Consider the following 17,385-nt stretch of genomic DNA (forward strand, 5'->3'; position numbering starts at 1 on the left):
TGGGCACCAAAAAGAAGCTAGAGAGTTTAACTTCTGGCTTCTGCCAGAAGTTACAAGTAGTGAGGTTACAAGTAGTGAGGGAACCTACCTGAGTTTTGCATTTGTCTTTATTTTAACTTTTTGACTTCTTGTTTTAAGTGTGGAACAGAAACTGCATCTCCGAATCAGACCTCTAAAAGTCACTGGAGATGTGGCTTCTGTGTAAAGCTTAGTTTTTTTAACTGGTTTATGTGACTTAAGTGAGTGGCTTTCAACTGATTATATGATTGAGCACATCAGGGTCAGAATTAGTACTGCAGACTGTTGAGTGCTCATAGTGTGTCTGATGCTGAGCAAATAAAAGCTAACGACTTAAGAAAATAGCAGTGCAGGTATATCACATGTGATACAGTTATTGGCAGACAGCCCTGGGCTACAGCCTTGTCAGAACGAAATGAAAATGTGCAAAGCGAGAGAACTGCAGTAGCAACATGAGTGAAAACATAGCTGAGGGTCACACACAAGCATCGTGATAGTCACTTGCTTCCCTGTCCAAGAACAGCAGATCAAGTGAGCACAGAAAATACATCTGCTTAAATGTTTTATTTACACAATGCTGGTATTTTGGATATTCAGCAGTTTCTTCTTAGCAAAACACCATCGCCCCCTACTCCCTTCACTTCATCTTTTGGCCTCATGTTGGGTCCTGGTCTGAGAAGAAAAACAGGTGTCAAGAGATCAGTGGCTGTAATACAAAGAAGTAATTGAAAATAGCACAGTAATTTAGGCAATGTCTGTAACATGCTTTTTACTTAGCACCTGTTTACTATGTCTTCCCCTGTGAAGTAAAACGGAAATATACAGTTACTAACTGTGTTTTAGAAAGTTCTTGGAGTAAAATAACAATTATTTCTATGTAGAGGTAAGAAATTTACTCCTATGAGTATATAAAACCAAATTCTGATATGTTTAGGATCATGGTTGTTCATCAGTTTTAGTTTTAGCGCTGAAGTGTCATGCTGAGCAAGGTGTGGTAGGTAACAAGTTGATGTCAGCCTTTCTATGCCATCTCCAGGATCCTTATATATTAACATTCAGGCTACAGAAGAGCCCTGCATCTGATGCTTCTTGTGCTCCCTGATTTCAACGGAATAGCTTGAACTCTGGTGTCACATTCTGTTGCATTCTTAGCTTTTTAGTCCTGTTCCCATCTCCAATGCAATCTGCTCCAACTCCCTCGCACTTGGACAGTTGGCATCATGATGCATCCAGATTGTAAATTTGCATTCACAAGAAATGGAGCAATTAGATTTTTCCCTACCATAGTAGTTGAATTTTCAGCTATTTTTTTTTCCCGTGTTCAACGTGTAGCAGCCGCACAGTGAAAAGGAAAGGTGTTAATTTTTTTCTAGTGAGTGCTAGTAGACACCTTTACAAGAACGTTGATGCAAAACGCACTTGTAAAACTGTATGCTCTCATCAGCATTTTACTTTGCAATTATTACGAGTAAAATCAATTCATAGTCACTTCCTTGGGTGACAAGGCTGGGAAGCGCACCAAGCAAACACAGATGAACATGCCCACCTGAGACATTCTGGTCCTTGCCTATGCTTTAAAACTGCTGCAAACAGGTTAATGGGAGCGAAGGTGCTTCGGGTTTTTCACCTGTGCCACAGGAGTGGGTGGCAGTGTAAGCAGCAGCATAATGTAAGCTCCTGCTCAAATCCCACTTACCATTCCTCCTTTGAGGGTGGTTAGTAGTACAAAGGCATTATACAATTCCCTTGCCATAGGGATAAGTTTCATCCTCACTGAAAGGATTTTGCAGATATGAACTTCTTGATACTGTTTACATTCCTACCGAAGAGCAGAGAACTACAGCTTTCATCTGGATATTATGTCATTTACTATTGTTCATTTTATCCCATCACTTCCAGGAGATGCCGTGAGGTGTATTTTTACACTTGTGACATCAAGCTCCTATCTATTCCATCTGCTGCAGCAGCCCTTGTCGATTTGACTGGGTCTTTGTGTTTGCCTAGTTGCACGACTCGTCTGCTCGCTGCCTTGTTCTGAAAACGAAGGTAAGAGAGAGACTAAAGAAAAATAATTGTCATTGCAGTAACTTTGTTTTGAAGAACATTCAGAAAAAAAGGAACATGCTGGGGTTTTTTTTTTTGTTGGACAGCTTTTCATATATAGCCTGTATAGACTTTTGTGTGAAGACTTGTTTGGCTGCTTTCTCTTCCAGTTCAAGGCTCTAAAGATCTGAGTATAGCATCTATCAAGAAACAACCAGAACAGAAGGGACTATATCTAGTGTTGGCTATCGTTTCCATGAAGACAATTGAAAAATTATAAATGAAAAAGGTTTTTACAGTGATTTAGTTAACTATCTCTCTCTCCATCTCTCTACCTATTTTAGAAGAATTTCTTTTACCAATATGTTGGGAGGAAGAAAGGGAAAGAATGTGTTTTTTCTTTACTAAGGGTTTAGCAAGTTGCTTAAACTGCCAGATTTACAAGAGGTTATATGTTTCTTAATGAACCACAGATTGACCGGAGAGCATAATCTCATTCAGTAGTAGCAAATATTTTCTGTGTGGTTCTCTGTTGCTGCCTTCCCTTGCTGGTACATGCAGAACCAGCCTTGCGGGTGAATTGATTCTGAGACGTGAACCCAGTTGATGTGGCAACCAGAGGGTGTGTTATAAACCTTGGCATCCACAGCAGATCCACTGAGAGGTTCCCGCCATGCTGCAGTTTCTAATATTGGCCTCCTGACTTTATCATTGTGAACCAGAGCCAGGTTATTCTTCTACAGTCAACTACAAGACTGCACAACTGCTGTCTGTATAGATATTAGCTCCATTTTAGGTGCTCACTTGTCACTTCTTGTATTCAGAGGTGCTCATAATACTTACTGAAAATTTTGCAATTCTTTCTGCATTTTGAAAATCCAAGATGTTTTGTCCTCATAGCAGAAAAGGAGAGGACACCCGGTGTGAATGTGTGTTAGGATAGCTCAGCCCCAAATGCTCATCAGGGAAAGATCAGTAGCCAGGCTAAAGCACGGTTTTAAGATATTGTTCTCTACGCTCTCTGTCTCTATGTAGCAACATGTGCTGCCATCAAATCGTATTTGTCATTTTACTTACTTAATAATCCTTGCGAACACAAGTTAATGTTACTGAGACATAGCTCATTACATTTCCATGGACTTTAGAAGTATGACCTTTTGGGATAGAAGGGGCGAGGAGGGAATGAATGGAGCCAGTAACCAAAATCCCTCTCCAAAAATTTGCTGTGATGCCAAACGAATGTTTATTGTTATCAGAGGCAGCTGCCTGCCCTCTCTCCACACTTCTATTTGTGGGTTTTCAACAGCTATAAATGGAAACACACGCTGACCAGAAATCACCACCAGCACTGTCTCATACTTTTCTCTCCCAACTCCAAAAGTACAGGGATATCTAACATGTAGTCGGGTTAAATCACTCCTGCTTAGGATATTAAGGTGTTTTTTTTTTTAACTCTGGGAAATGGAGTTGGGAAAACATGAAAGAAAAGCCTCAGGAAGAGGAACCTTAGAGGAAAAGCAAATGGTAAGATATATTGAGAAATGTTGGTACATATATTTTTTTTAATTTAATGATATAAAGGAAAGGAAAACCAGCTGTTGTATTTTATAGGAGCATTGCCCAGCTTCCTTTCTCTAGTGACATTGACGATTAAAACTCCATTCATTTATGTTAAATTAATTATAAGAGCACATTTCTGTGGTAATTATGGAAATTTGTTAATGCATTTTGTGTGTGTGTGAAGTGCAGAAACCAACATCCAGTTCAATGCGGATTTTTTATCATAATCCAGACTGATGGGTAATAGTTTCTGTTTTTCTTGGATTTTCTTGAGGGACTATTTCTTGTCTTTGCACATTATTTACCGTAACTTCATATCAGTAAATGGCAGAAGAAATAATTTTCTTGTCTGTGGAGTATGTCTGGAGCTTACTGAAAAGTGGTATAACTAAAAAAAAAAAATTAATAACACATAGCGAGAACAGTCAAAAACCAGATTATTCCTAATTAGTGTAGGCTTGAAACACAGTTAATAATGTGCCTTGCATTAACAAGGTTATTTTCTTGATGCCAGGAAAAGGCAGTTTATTCTTGGCTTCGCAAAGCTGTAAACAAAGGTGGCCATAATTTTTGTTAAGAAACAAATTAGTGCTGAAGATTTTAGCAATTATCTTAAATAGTGGTCTTGTTGCATTGGTTTGGTTTCATGGTAGGCCACAGTATTTAATCTTGTTTAATCATGATGTTTGCCTCCATTAGCTTCAGTTAAGTGAGACGTGAAAAGCTTGTGTGCTAGTTAACAGTTTAAAATACAACCTCGCAGGGGTTTGGTGCATTGGGTAGGAAATACTGAAACAAGATAATGACATGGGCTAAAAGTACTTCTTTTAAAGAGTATTTATCTAAAGTGTACTATCTGAAAAAAAACCATTGCTGAAGCTTCAGCATGAAGTTATAGTGTGGTATATTGCATAATCTTTTAATTCTTCATTTTCTCATTAATAAATTAATACTTTAGACAGAGTCTTCATTTTCAATGTGTGCGATTGATATGTAAAATACAAGGAAAACTCTTAAAAATGAAAGCAATTGTAGAATTCACAAAAATCTCCAGGAAAAATTTTGTTTTAGCTCATGTGTGGGGAAAATACGTAGTAAAGTAATTAGATAGTATGATTACCTAAGTGCGAACTGTATCCTGACGCACAAAGACTTGAGTGGGCGACCTTAAGAGAGGCTTTTCCAAAACGCCGAGCTCTGCGTTTGGAACCCTAGTGATCTTCTGATAACGTTCTGTGTGCATTATTTACTAATTTTGAAATGGCAAACCTAAGCAAACGGGAATCGCACCGATGGGAGCCACATTAGTGCCTGTGCCAGGTCACCCGCTCTTTGATTGTTTCAAAACCAAATGCTAACACGTTGAGTTAAGCGAATCCCTGTTACCAGCAGCAGGTCACACCCCTGTGGAGCTCAGAGAGAGGGACGGAGGCGGCACTGGCTCGATGGGTTTCACATTGCGCTGCTGACAGCGAAGGAATGCCCTGAACCTTTGCCAATCCTCCCGCGTCTTTCCCTGTCCCCTTCCAGCTGAGCCCTAAGCCTCTTCTCTGTCCCGCCTCGCAGTCTCTTTCGCTGTTTAACTTCAATGCTTTTCTTTCTGATTGCTAGATGGATCTCACTTTTCCCCCACAATTTTTTCCCTAGCTTTGTACCTCCTGGGCTTTTATTGATTCTGCCCTTTTCTCTTTGTTACATGCAGGTCAGATCAATATTCAAACACTGCATGGCAGCAGTGTCAATCTGTGGCACAGATACTATTTAAATGTGCATGTTGTTGTCGATGTCTGTTTGCGTATTTAACTTCAGTACAACAAATACATAAACTATTTTATATTATAGATACCATTAGGGGTCCATTTTCAATATTATAGCAAATAAAATGGGCGATATTTTATATATGTGTAACTGGAAGATCTATTTTTTAGTGTATATTTCATAGAAGCATAGGATAAGGGGAAGAGCTCAGCAAGTCAGTGATTACAGGGTCAGACCAGGCTTCTTTGGGCTTTATCCAGCCTTGAAAACCTCCAGGGATGGAGACCGCGCAACCTTTAGGCAACCTGCCTCACTGCTGGGCTGTCCTCATGGGGAAAAAGTTTCTCCTTTTATCAAGTCAAAACGATTCTTATTTCAATTTTTCTCCATTTTTTTTTTCATTTTGCCATGCTTTTCTATAAAAGTTCCTGCCTCCAGCTCCTCAATAACCTCCAACAGGAGCTTGGGCTGTTGTTAGATCATTCAGGAGCCATCTTTTCTCAGGCTGAACAAGCCCATCTCCCTCAGCCTCTCCTCACAGACTGAGTGGTCCAGCCCTGACCATCTTGGTGGCCTCCACTGAACTTGCTTCAAATTTTTTTATGGAGGGCCCCAAACTGGATGCCCTATTCTAGATGTAATTTAGTTAATATTGAGTGGAATACGATAATTCTTTCTCCTTGCTCTACTGGTCGCTCTCCTGTTAGCACAGCCCAGGATGCTGTTGGTCATCCTGGCTGCCAGGGCCCACTGCTGGCTCAGGCTCAACTCACCACCCACCAGGACCCCCAGGGTCTCCTCAATAGAGCTGTTCCCCCAGCAGTCAGACACAAGCCTGTATCACTGACAGGAGCCCTCCTTTCCCAGGTCCACAATGGTTTGTTGGCACATTCCTACAGACTGCCGTTGCCTCTCTGAATGGCAGCCTTGTCCTCAAGCAGGACTCTACCCCTTGGTGTTATCTGTATACCTGGAGAGTACCCTGCATCATCTCCTATGAGCCATCAATGAGGACATTGAACAGGACAGGTCTTGGGACAGAGCTCTGCAGTACTCCAGTTTTACTCTCCTCCAAGAAGAATACAAAGCATTAGCCATAAACATCTGAGCCTGATTGTTCAACCACCTTTTTAGCCATCTGACTGGAAGATCTTGTTGGTAAAAGCTGAGGCAAAGACATCGCTGATACTCGCTTCTGTCTCCTATGCTGCCTTTTTTGCACTACAGATGAGTTACAAACTCCCTGTTTAGCCATACTAATATCCTGATAAGTCTGTTTGTCTTCCTGTATATCAGCATAGACAGTCTTGCATGTGTAAGAGGTGGTTTTCACAGACATGCTGGATTTCCCAAGCTCCTTGTGTTTCCAAGCTGCATCTCGTGGGCTCCCACTTACCATATCCTAGATAAGCCAAAGTCACTTCTCTAACAGCTCAGAGTCTGTGCTCTGGTACTTTCCTTTGTCAGTCCTCAACAAAATCTTCAGCTTTGCTATTTTATAGTCACAGGAGCTGAGCCTGCCACAAAGTGTCACATTCCCAGCCACTTATTCCTCATTTTTGAATAACAGATCCAACTGTGCATGACACTCTTTGGCTCATCTAATGCCTGTATCAAGAAGCTATCCTCTTTACTGCTTTTTCCTGCTGTTTTTTTTTTCTAGCAGGCATAAGGAAAGTTAAAAGTCTCTTGTAAAAACCAGTCTACAATGCAAGGAATTCCCTGAGTTGTTTAAACAAGTTACTGTGAGGAGTGTTGCCCACTTCTTTGCCCCAGTCATGCTGTCTGTAGCACAGTCATGATGTCACATTCACTGAACTTTCCTCTGATCTTGACCCACAAGCTCTCACCCACCCCTATTGTCCAACCTGTACAAGAGGTCCCCTCATCTGAGCTGCTGCTTAACGCAGAGAGATCCTCTCCTTACCTTCCCCGTCTGTCTTTCTGAAGAGCCTGTCTCCATCCATAGCTGTGTGAGCTATCCCACCACATCTCTGTTACTTAGACTATGTCATAGCTCTGAGACCTTTATATGTTGGTTTCTGTAAGACAAATCTTGGGTTTATATACTTTGTTACAAGTATTTCTACCTATTTTCAAAAGAACAAACACATAATCTAGTCTATATCATTATGAGAAGATTCCGATTGTGGAGTATCAATTAAATAGAGACCAGTTCGTACTCATGCAACCTCCAGAGAAGAAAAACTTACAGGCAGTTTTATTAAGTGCTATTATACCTTTACATTCACCGTTTCCTGTGGATGTGATAAATAATATAGAATTCTTTACTGCCTCAGGCTATTTCACTTAATATTTGTGAAAGTTATTGTTAAAGAATTCTTGTCCTTGATTCCTAGAGGAAGATTCCTCAGTGGCCAGAATACTGAAGAGAGTTTTTGTGTAGAGATGGCTGTGGAAATGGAAGATAATGGAGGGCTCATTTTGTGATGAGAAAATAGAATGTCTCACTATAAAATAGATTGGACTAAGCAGATGGACTCAATTTTCCTATTCATAGCTTTGGTTTTAGCATAGCTTAGAAGGACAGAGTAATTTTAGAGTTTCCCTGTTGAAACAACAGCTCAGCTCAAAATAGTTTGTTTGCATTCTGAAGTCCTCTTCCATTAATGCATTTTGCCTCTGTTATTTGAAATTATTTTAATTACATTTCACACTTTTCTATTTCCTATTTGATCACTCCCCCGTGAAAACATAGCACGTGCAGTATTGCAGTTGAAACGATGTTTACTCTGGTATGTTTAACAGGAAACATTTAATCTTTGTACTTTGCTTTCCATTAAGGGTGTTTTTGTTTTCTTTTTTTTTTTTTTTTACTTTCTTGTTACATTAAGTAGTAATAAAGAAAGTAGAGAAAATAAATTATACCAAAGGAATATATGGGTCAGAAACAATGTCATTCATTGCTTGAAATGCTTTTGGATGAGAGGGTATACTGTAAAAAAGGGCTGCAGGACTTCATTCAGAGAGTTAGCATTTGATTTTGACAAACAATGTGTGGATGCAGCTCGTACAGAGTGAGGTGGTTCAGATCAAGCCTACCCAAATGAACAACAATTAATCTTTGTACACTGTTAACAACAGAAGTTACAGAAAAAAAAGTCCTGTCAAGATCAAGTTCTCTCTTGGAGAAGTGTGGGAAGTAAAGTGTCTTTGAAGAAGACGGCCCATTTCCTCAAGTCTGTCACCTACAGGAGTCCAAACAGGGCGGAGGGTAATGACTAATACAGTGATGACTGGCCTTGCTTTCAGATTTAGTTGTTGATTTAACTTCATGTAAACCAGGTGAGAAGTGAGCATGGGATGGGAATTGTTGCTTGAGGAGCTGAAGAAATGACGAGGAGAGCTGGGTGGAGGCCGGTGGGAGTGGACATGGCAAGAGACACTGGGTACAAATGACCCCATCATGGGTACCTTTTCTACCAGTGTTTCTTTGTGTAGATATTGTGTTAAACACTCAAACATGAGGATCATTTTTTAGCAATAGCAGAAATCCTTATGGGTAACGTCAGAATAGCCGCTTCTACTCGGGTAATTGGAGAGGAACAGTACTTACGCCGGTGTGACACACTAACCCTGAGCTGCTCGTCCTGGTGTCCATAAACAAATGCCCCTCCAGATTCACTGCAGTGGGTGGGGGAAGTGAGCATGGAAAGGTTGAGATGTGAGGGATGTACTTGCTGCTCAAGGGAAGCAACTTGGAGTCTGTGAGAGGAGAAGAACCAAAGGTTCCTCATGCACCAGACATCTCATATCTGTGTACGGCTCAGGTCCTGCATGCTTGTACATGTCTAGCCAGGACAGTGGTACTGAGCCCGAACAGCACTGCTGAGGTCAACCAGGCATCATCTTTTTCTTTAGAGAGAAGGTTACAATTGCTGTGGGAGGATGACAGAGATTCAGAGGAAGCAAAACACAATGATACAGCCCAAAGCGCAGAACCCATAGGTGCTTCAGCATGTTATGGTCTGTGAGAAAGCTGGTGGCATGTGTGCAGAGGACTGCCAGATACAACCCCCTTCTCCTCTTTGCCCAGCGTCTCTCCTAGCAGAGGACACAGGCGGATGGCTGCTGGGCTGCAGATTCATGTGCTCCAGATGAGAGGGTAAAGGTGAGAGTTAAGATGAGATTGTTTTGTTTAAATCCTCTTTCTTAACTGGTTTACTTTGCACCTTGACTTTTCTATTTCTGTCTCCTGTAACAATACACCCACTCAGAAAAGAAACTCCTGAAAGCCTGTTGTCTGCATGAATCCATTCCTGTCTGATAGTTCAGTTTTGAAGCATGAACATCATGCTGGTCTCCAGCACAGCATATGAAACAGAATTAACACACATACTTACTATAGAGTCAGAGAAGGTTTTATATGTGTATATATTTAAATGATACTTATTTATCTAAGAGGAAAGCTTTATTTCTTGCTCTGGTGGTTGTTTGTGACCTTCTCTGGGAGCTCCCGTCATGCATCTGAGTTCAGCTGAGTGACTGGTCACGCTTAAGATATTTGTGCTACTTCGTCCCAGATTAAAGCAGCCTATGCTAAAAGGATAGGTCATGGGACACATTTTCAAGTATCCCTGAGCTTTGATGATCAGGACTGAGACTTTGTAGTGTCTAAAGCAGGAAGCTGATAAAATCCCAGCATAGAGGCAATTGCATTTTGCTGTGCAGGTATAAGATTGCCCAGGAAGCAACTCAGCCAGAGGATCAGAATTTCCTCTTGCATCCCTAGAGCTGAGGCATTCCTGCCTAGTTGTGTGGAGGCACGGATTACTCCAGCTAGTGATCACTGAGGAGGAAGGAATAAACTTGAAGGCTGCAAGTAACAGCATATTTTTAGCACTGTTGATGTGACTTTAAACATGAATAAAGCAAAAGGAAAGTACTGAATCCTGGTCTGCCCTCCTTTCCAATTCTGTCACTTAATTCTCACCTTACCTGAGCTTATGCTACCTTTTCTTTAACTTAATGCCAGTCATACAGAGGCGCTGCTGGAATGCTTGTGGTTGGCTTCAATTGCGTGAGTGAGAAAAGAGCTATCTTGGAGGGATGTCATCAGCACATCTTTGGATGGAGGTTAGGTGAAACATTACCACAGAAATTCACACAGGGGTTCAGAGGAGGAGGGCAGCAGATTCCTCCAGGAACTTGAATGTGATGGTAAATGAAGATTTTTAGGAGCAAGAGGCAATCAGATATTTTAACATTTTTGAGGTTAGGAAAGGTAACACCTGGATCAATTGCTGCAACAAAACCATGCAAAGAAATTCAAATTTGGGGGAGGTAGCAGAGAAAGGAGTATTAACATGGAGAGACAGCCCCTATTAATAAACTAAAACAGTTCTGGGAAATGTTTCTAGGCACTGGAACTCTTTTGAATTCAGTTAAATTGAAAGATTGGGATGTTGTATGATATTGATTTGGCACTTTCCTGAATGATACCCACATGTAGGCTGAGAGTTAGAACAGGTAAGAGACCATTTCCAGAAATAAACTTAGATATAGAGACCATTAATGAGAAAAAACCGTGTGTTTTCGGAAGAGATTCCTCAGGAAGGTAGGGATGAATTATAGGTGATATTTGGAAAAACATTCACTGTCTGTTGCTGCTACTAGCACTGAAATTTGTGACACATACTAGGAAAAGTGCCTGTGTTAGAAGTACTGCACTGGTACAACCAGGGAATTTGTAAACTGTCCACCCTGGGAAATTTTCAGGATTCAACTACATGAAGCCATGGGTGACTTGACCATGCTTTGGCGATAGTCCTGGGTGACCTACTTTCCAAACATTGTTTCTTTCATTCTTTGATTTTGAAGCTGCGCTACTGCATTAGTCATGAAACACTAACAGTTTTTTTCATCTCCAGAACACCTTCAATGCGTTTAAGACACATACACCATCAGACTGTACTTATCATTAAGACTTCCACATTCTTGCATGGTAAACCTCCTGCTTTCAAATCACTGTCCAATGAATTCTGAAACCTCTCAATTATACAGCAGTAGCATTAAATATGTTACTTTGATATGAATTCTTGGAAAAGGAGCTACTTGACAATGAACAGAATAAAAGGAAAGAAGTGAATACTGAAAGGCAGAAAGAAAGTGGACCTGAGCTGGATTTTGAGGCCAACAGGCAGACAAGTATTAAGGCACTTCCATGTTTCCTTGTATGCATAACATTTAAGTACACTTTTCCCATATTGCCCTCCCTGGATATGCCATTGGAGTCCGTTTAAAGGCTGGTAATTAATGATTGCTTCTCAAGTTTTCCAAAAGCATTTTAGACATGGAGCCTAAACATGTTAAGCATTAACTTACCCAGAAAAAACAATGACTTTCAAAGGAAAATGATTAAAATATCAGGGCATCTCTTTTTCTGCTTATGTTCGCAATAAGGCTGACGCGGTGGCTGTAATCATGCAATAACTTCATTGACATTTCTCTGAAAGAAAACGTATTAACTTTGTCAGAGCATTTTACAAAAAATTTCTTCCACGACAGGCAGTGGTTACTTTTTCTCTTTTATTAAAAATATGGTTATATCATGTACTATTGACCATTAAAGTAGCCCTAAATAATACATCAAGTCTCTGCCAAGTGATGGTTCATTTTTTTAATCTCTCTTTGAGGAGACGATTCCATCGGATGAGGAGAACTGGGAGGAGAGTGGCTTATACTTCACTTTTAAAATGTATAGTTTGTTGCACTGTTGTTTGCAAAGGCAGGTTGAAGAAATGCAACCTGCATCTGGAATAAGTTTGTGCCACAGGCAAACGATGAGGCAGTGGTGAGTACCTAGCACTTCCAAACAGGATGGATAATGGAGCAACACCTGGTGGTCCTTAGTTTCTAGTTTCTTTGATTCTGGTTGTTTCTGCTTTAGAGGTGACCACCACCCTAATCATGGAATCATAGAAGAGTTTGGGTTGGAAGGGACCTTAAACATCATTAGTTCCAACCCCCCTGCTGTGGGCAAGGATACCTCCCACTGAATCAGTCTGCCCAAGACCGCATCCAGCCTGGCCTTGAACACCTCCAGGAATGGGAAGCCACAACTTCTCTGGGCAACCTGTGCCAGTGCCTCAGCACTCCATTGGTGAAGAAATTCTTCCTAATGTCTAATCTAAATGTGCCACTCTCCAGTTTATACCCATTGTCCCCAGTCCCATCACTATGAGCCTTTGTGAGCAGTCCCTCCCAAGCTTTCCTGCAGGCCCCCTTCAGGTACTGGATGTTGTGTGGGACTGTGTCAAAGGCTTTACAGAAGTCCAGATAGGTCACATCCGTTGGTTTACCCATGTCTACTGCTGCGGTTACCTGATCATAGAAAGCCACCAAGTTGGTCAGACAGGACTTGCCCCTGGTGAAGCCGTGCTGGCTGCCATTTATCACCTCCCTGTCCTTCAGGTGCTTTAGCATAGCTTCTAGGAGGATCTGTTCCATGATCTTTCCAGGCACAGAGGTGAGGATGACAGGTCGGCAGTTGTCAAGGTCGTCTTTTCTACCCTTTTAAAAAATGGGCACAATGTTACCCTTCTTGCAGTCAGCAGGGACTTCTCCTGACTTCTATGACTTTGCAAATATCATGGAGAGTGACTTGGCAACCACATCTGCCAGTTCCCTCAGGACTCTGGGATGCATCTCATGAAGTCCCATGGACTCATATATGTTCAGGTTCCTCACGTGTTTGCGAACCTGATCCTCCTTTACCGTGGGAGGTGGTCTACCCCCCTGGTCACAATCTTGCTGTCCCAGATATATAAGATATATTATTCAGTAGAAAAACCTACATCTTATGATTTGACAGTCGTCATTGTGCCATCAGATTGATGTGATGATGTTGTTTTAAAGCAAGATTGATCTTGATTGAATGAGATGGTCATAAAGGAAGGCTTTATGCATTAAATACTACATTGATGAATGGCATTTTTATTCCTACCTGGTAAGCTTAAAAGGATTAATTAAATATAGATTGAACTAATGAAGATCCTTTCTTGAGGAAAAGGGATAAAAGGAGGTTTGCTGAAATTCAATGAAAAATTAGTTTTGCTCAACAGCTTTTAGTTCAGGATTCTGAAAAGAATAAAGCAGCAGGCTGAATCTTTTCCTATCTTGAATTTTACACATACAAATGCATTCATACTCCAGAACTGACGTATTTACTGAAATCCAAAAACCAATTTCATGTTGTCGCTGAGAGAGAAATTGAATCACTACATTTCTGTCTTTGCTGCTTCATGTTTCTTATCTTGATCATGAAGAAAACTTGGAAATGAAATGCTGGAAAAGTATAGGGATTTTTAAATGCTATGTTTTTAAACAACGTGAAATAAATCAGTTGGATTCACTTGAACAACTTAAAATTCAGGATTCTGGAAAGAGCAATCATTTTCTCCCCTCTCTTGAATAGATTTAAAATTGCTTTCATAGTGGTTCCATACATCTCATGAAAAGTTACTGAAAGCACATTTATTGCCATTTTACTACTTACAAATATAGCTGTTGGTGATGATTTTATATAACAAACATGATAGAAAAAAAAAAAAATTAGATCTTTCATCCTCAAGCCATAGCTCAGTCACTTATTATTCTTCTTTAGTAAATGCACCTTGAAATACATCCAGATCAAAAGGTAGAGATCAGTTGAACTAAGCGGTAATCAAACAAAAAGAGGGTAATTCTTGGCAAAGCTCATGAGTTAAAGCTGTGCTCTCTTTTTATGTGACAACAATAGCAAAAAGGAAATTACTTGTATTTGAAATCCCAGCAGAAAATAGGATATGGTTTGTCTCTCTCTCTGTTTTCTTTTGGCAGGTAATTTTTTTCACTAATGTCGTGAAACTGGTCTCAGCTGAACATACAGCATCTTTCATTATAATTATCTTATTCACAACCTATTAAATGAATGGAGACTGATAGTTGCATATAAAAAAAATCTCAAGAAACTATGGTGGTTTATTCGTCAGGAGAGGAGTAGCTAAATCTAAAAAGAATTTCCTTTTTTTATTGCAAGGTATCCTAATTTATAGTGACTTTTTCCTTGACAGAAAGTAAATGTGCTGAAATATTACAATGATAAATTATTCCTGTAACGAAGTCAACCTTCAGTTCCTCCCCAGTTTCTAAGGAGCAGAAGCCAGGGCTGATGGGCTCTAAGGTTTCCAACCTTGCCAATGACTTACTGTGATCCAGTGCTGCATCATGTGACGGATTGCACAAGGTTTTTGGAAGCTCCAATATTTATGGCTTCTAAGAATCTACAGCCAAAAAACGCTCTTTAAACTTTAGAAATCATGATTAAATGAGCAAATTTAATTTCCTCTTTGTTTTATTTATGTTATGACATAAATATCAGTTACGGGTTTACGGACTATTTCTTTCTTCTGAAATGGTAATGGTGCCTAGGAATCGGCGCCACCACCTCTATCAGCATGTGTTGTGATCAGAACAAAAGAATAATAATTCTTAATGATCTTAATAAGTAAAATACATTTAAATAGAAACTAGTATTGCATCTTTTTGTTTCCAGTTGAATTTTTTTGCATTTTTCAGGACACATACTTCCTGACATATGCAGTAAACGTATGTCAAATAGTTATGATGTCCAAATAAAAGGAAACTTGGCATTTTTGACACTCCCACGCAATGGCAGTCAAAGAGGTGAGTTCAGAAAATAGTTCTGCACACTGCAAAGCATTCTCAAAATTATCCACTAGCAGGTAGGGGCATGGATGACACTGGAAATTAGGGACAAATTAAAGCTGTTTCTTAAAGACAGATAACGCTGCCTTTGGGGATATTAGTAATTTTTTAGAGGTAGAAATGATCAGATGATCATAACAGAAATGTTATGAACACTGCATAACTCTCCCTGTGAAGAGCTCAAGCACTGCAGATATGAGTGTCATGAAAAAGTCTGGAAATAAATGTCATGAATCTCTATGCAATGTAAGGCTTCGGAGGGATGTGGGACCAGACATTGCTGTATCAGAATGTGCTTTGACACGTGCTGATTTTAATTTTCAGAATATGCTGTCCTGTATCGCCTCTGTGCCTGGAAAGATCATGGAACAGGTCCTCCTAGAAGCTATGCTAAAGCACCTGGAGGACAGGGAGGTGATTAATGGCAGCCAGCACGGCTTCACCAGGGGCAAGTCCTGTCTGACCAACTTGGTGGCTTTCTATGATAGGGTAACTGCAGCAGTAGACATGGGGAAACCAATGGATGTGACCTATCTGGACTTCTGTAAAGCCTTTGACACAGTCCCACACAACATCCTTCTCTCTAAATTGGAGAGATATGGATTTGATGGGTGGACAGTAAGGTGGGTAAGAAACTGGTTGGATGGTTGTACTCAGAGAGTGATGGTCAATGGCTCAAAATCCAGATGGATTTCCGTAAAGCATGGTGTCCCTCAGGGGTCCGTACCGGGACCGGTGCTGTTTAATATCTTTATCAATGATATTGACAGTGAGATTGAGTGCACCCTCAGCAAGTCTGTGGATGACACCAAGCTGAGTGGTGTAGTTGCCACATTGGAAGGATGGGATGCCATCCAGAGGGACATGGACAGGCTGGAGAAGTGGGCCTCTGAGTACCTCATGAGGTTAAACAAGGCGAAGTGCAAGGTCCTGCACATCGGTCGGGGCAATCCTTGTTTTCAGTATGCGATGGGGGATGATGTGCTTGAGAGCAGCCCTGCAGAGAAGGACTTGGGGGTGTTGGGGGATGAGAAGCTCGACATGAGCCGGCAATGTGCGCTCAGAGCCCAGAAGGCCAACTGTGTCCTGGGCTGCATCAAAAGCAGCATGGCCAGCAGGGCGAGGGAGGGGATTGTGCCTCTCTATTCCTCTCTTGGGAGGTCTCATCTGGAGTGTTGTGTCCAGTTCTGGAATCCTCAATGTAAGAAGGATATGGACCTGTTGGAATGGGTCCAGAAGAGGGCTACAAAGATGGTCGGAGCGCTGGAGCACCTTCCATATGAGGACAGGCTGAGAGAGTTGGGGTTGTTCAGCCTGGAGAAGAGAAGACTCAGAGGAGATCTTATAGTGACCTTCCAGTACCTGAAGGGCCTACAGAAAAGCTGGAGAGGGGCTATTCACAAAGTCTTCTGGGGATAGGATAAGGGCAAATGGGTATAAACGGGAGAGGGTCAGATTTAGACTGGACATTAGGAAGAATTTTTTCACTATGAGAGTGGTGAGACACTGGCCCAGGTTGCCCAGGGAAGCTGTGGCTGCCCCATCCCTGGAGATGTTCAAGGCCAGGTTGGATGGGGCCTTGGGCAGCCTGATCCAGTGGGATGTCCCTGCCCATGGCAGGGGGGTTGGAACTGGATGATCTTTAAGGTCCCTTCCTACCCAAACTATACTTTGATACTATGAATTAATATTACATTCTACTTAAAATTCAGGACCTAATCTCATTTGAAATTTTGACCTTAGTATATTCTGAAAGCATCTCTTCTCTCGTTTCATGCATAACTTCCTTGATAGGAAATGCATTTAGAAGAGAATTTCTCACTTAAACTTATTTTTCTTGTGTATTTTAGATGTCTTGTAAAATATTATTTGTCTATGAAGTAGTATATTATAATGTTACAATTAATGTCTTGAGTTCTGTTTTTATTACTGGTTTTTTCATACAAAATCTTAAAATTTAGCTAATCCTCATGAATGATGCAGGATAATGTTTAAATATTTCAGTTGTCTTCTTTCAGAACAAGGACAATTCTTGAACAAGGACAATTTGTTCCAATAGTGGAATTATCTTTGAAATAATGGCTTTTACATAAAATATAAATAGTTCTAATAGTTATCTCTCTGAGCTATCTCAGGGTAGCAGTAATCCAGTTTTATAGTTATTTATCTTCTTTTGTAAGTGCAGAGATATATCATAGCCTTCTATTGTAGATACCTGATATTTAATGTCTGTGAGGGGGTACAATTTCTCCAGTAACTTACACATGGGTTGATGAA

At 40.7% G+C, this 17,385-nt stretch overlaps 1 protein-coding gene across 5 annotated transcripts in view; it reads left to right on the forward strand.

Annotated features, from left to right (window-relative positions):
- MLIP (muscular LMNA interacting protein) overlaps window positions 1-17,385 on the forward strand; it is a 118,030-nt gene that overhangs the window by 304 nt on the left and 100,341 nt on the right. For 4 of the 5 annotated variants that reach the window (XM_054063004.1, XM_054063002.1, XM_054063001.1 and 1 more), the window contains exon 1: window positions 3,392-3,585. In XM_054063004.1, coding sequence (XP_053918979.1) covers window positions 3,523-3,585 — 63 coding nt within the window. In that variant the 5' untranslated portion in view covers window positions 3,392-3,522. Of the gene's footprint in view, window positions 1-1,917; window positions 2,065-3,391; window positions 3,586-17,385 lie in introns of those variants that run through there. The other variant, XM_054063005.1, reaches the window with a different exon arrangement.

Source organism: Cuculus canorus, chromosome 3 (assembly GCF_017976375.1).
Source record: "Cuculus canorus isolate bCucCan1 chromosome 3, bCucCan1.pri, whole genome shotgun sequence".
Lineage (NCBI taxonomy): Eukaryota > Metazoa > Chordata > Aves > Cuculiformes > Cuculidae > Cuculus > Cuculus canorus.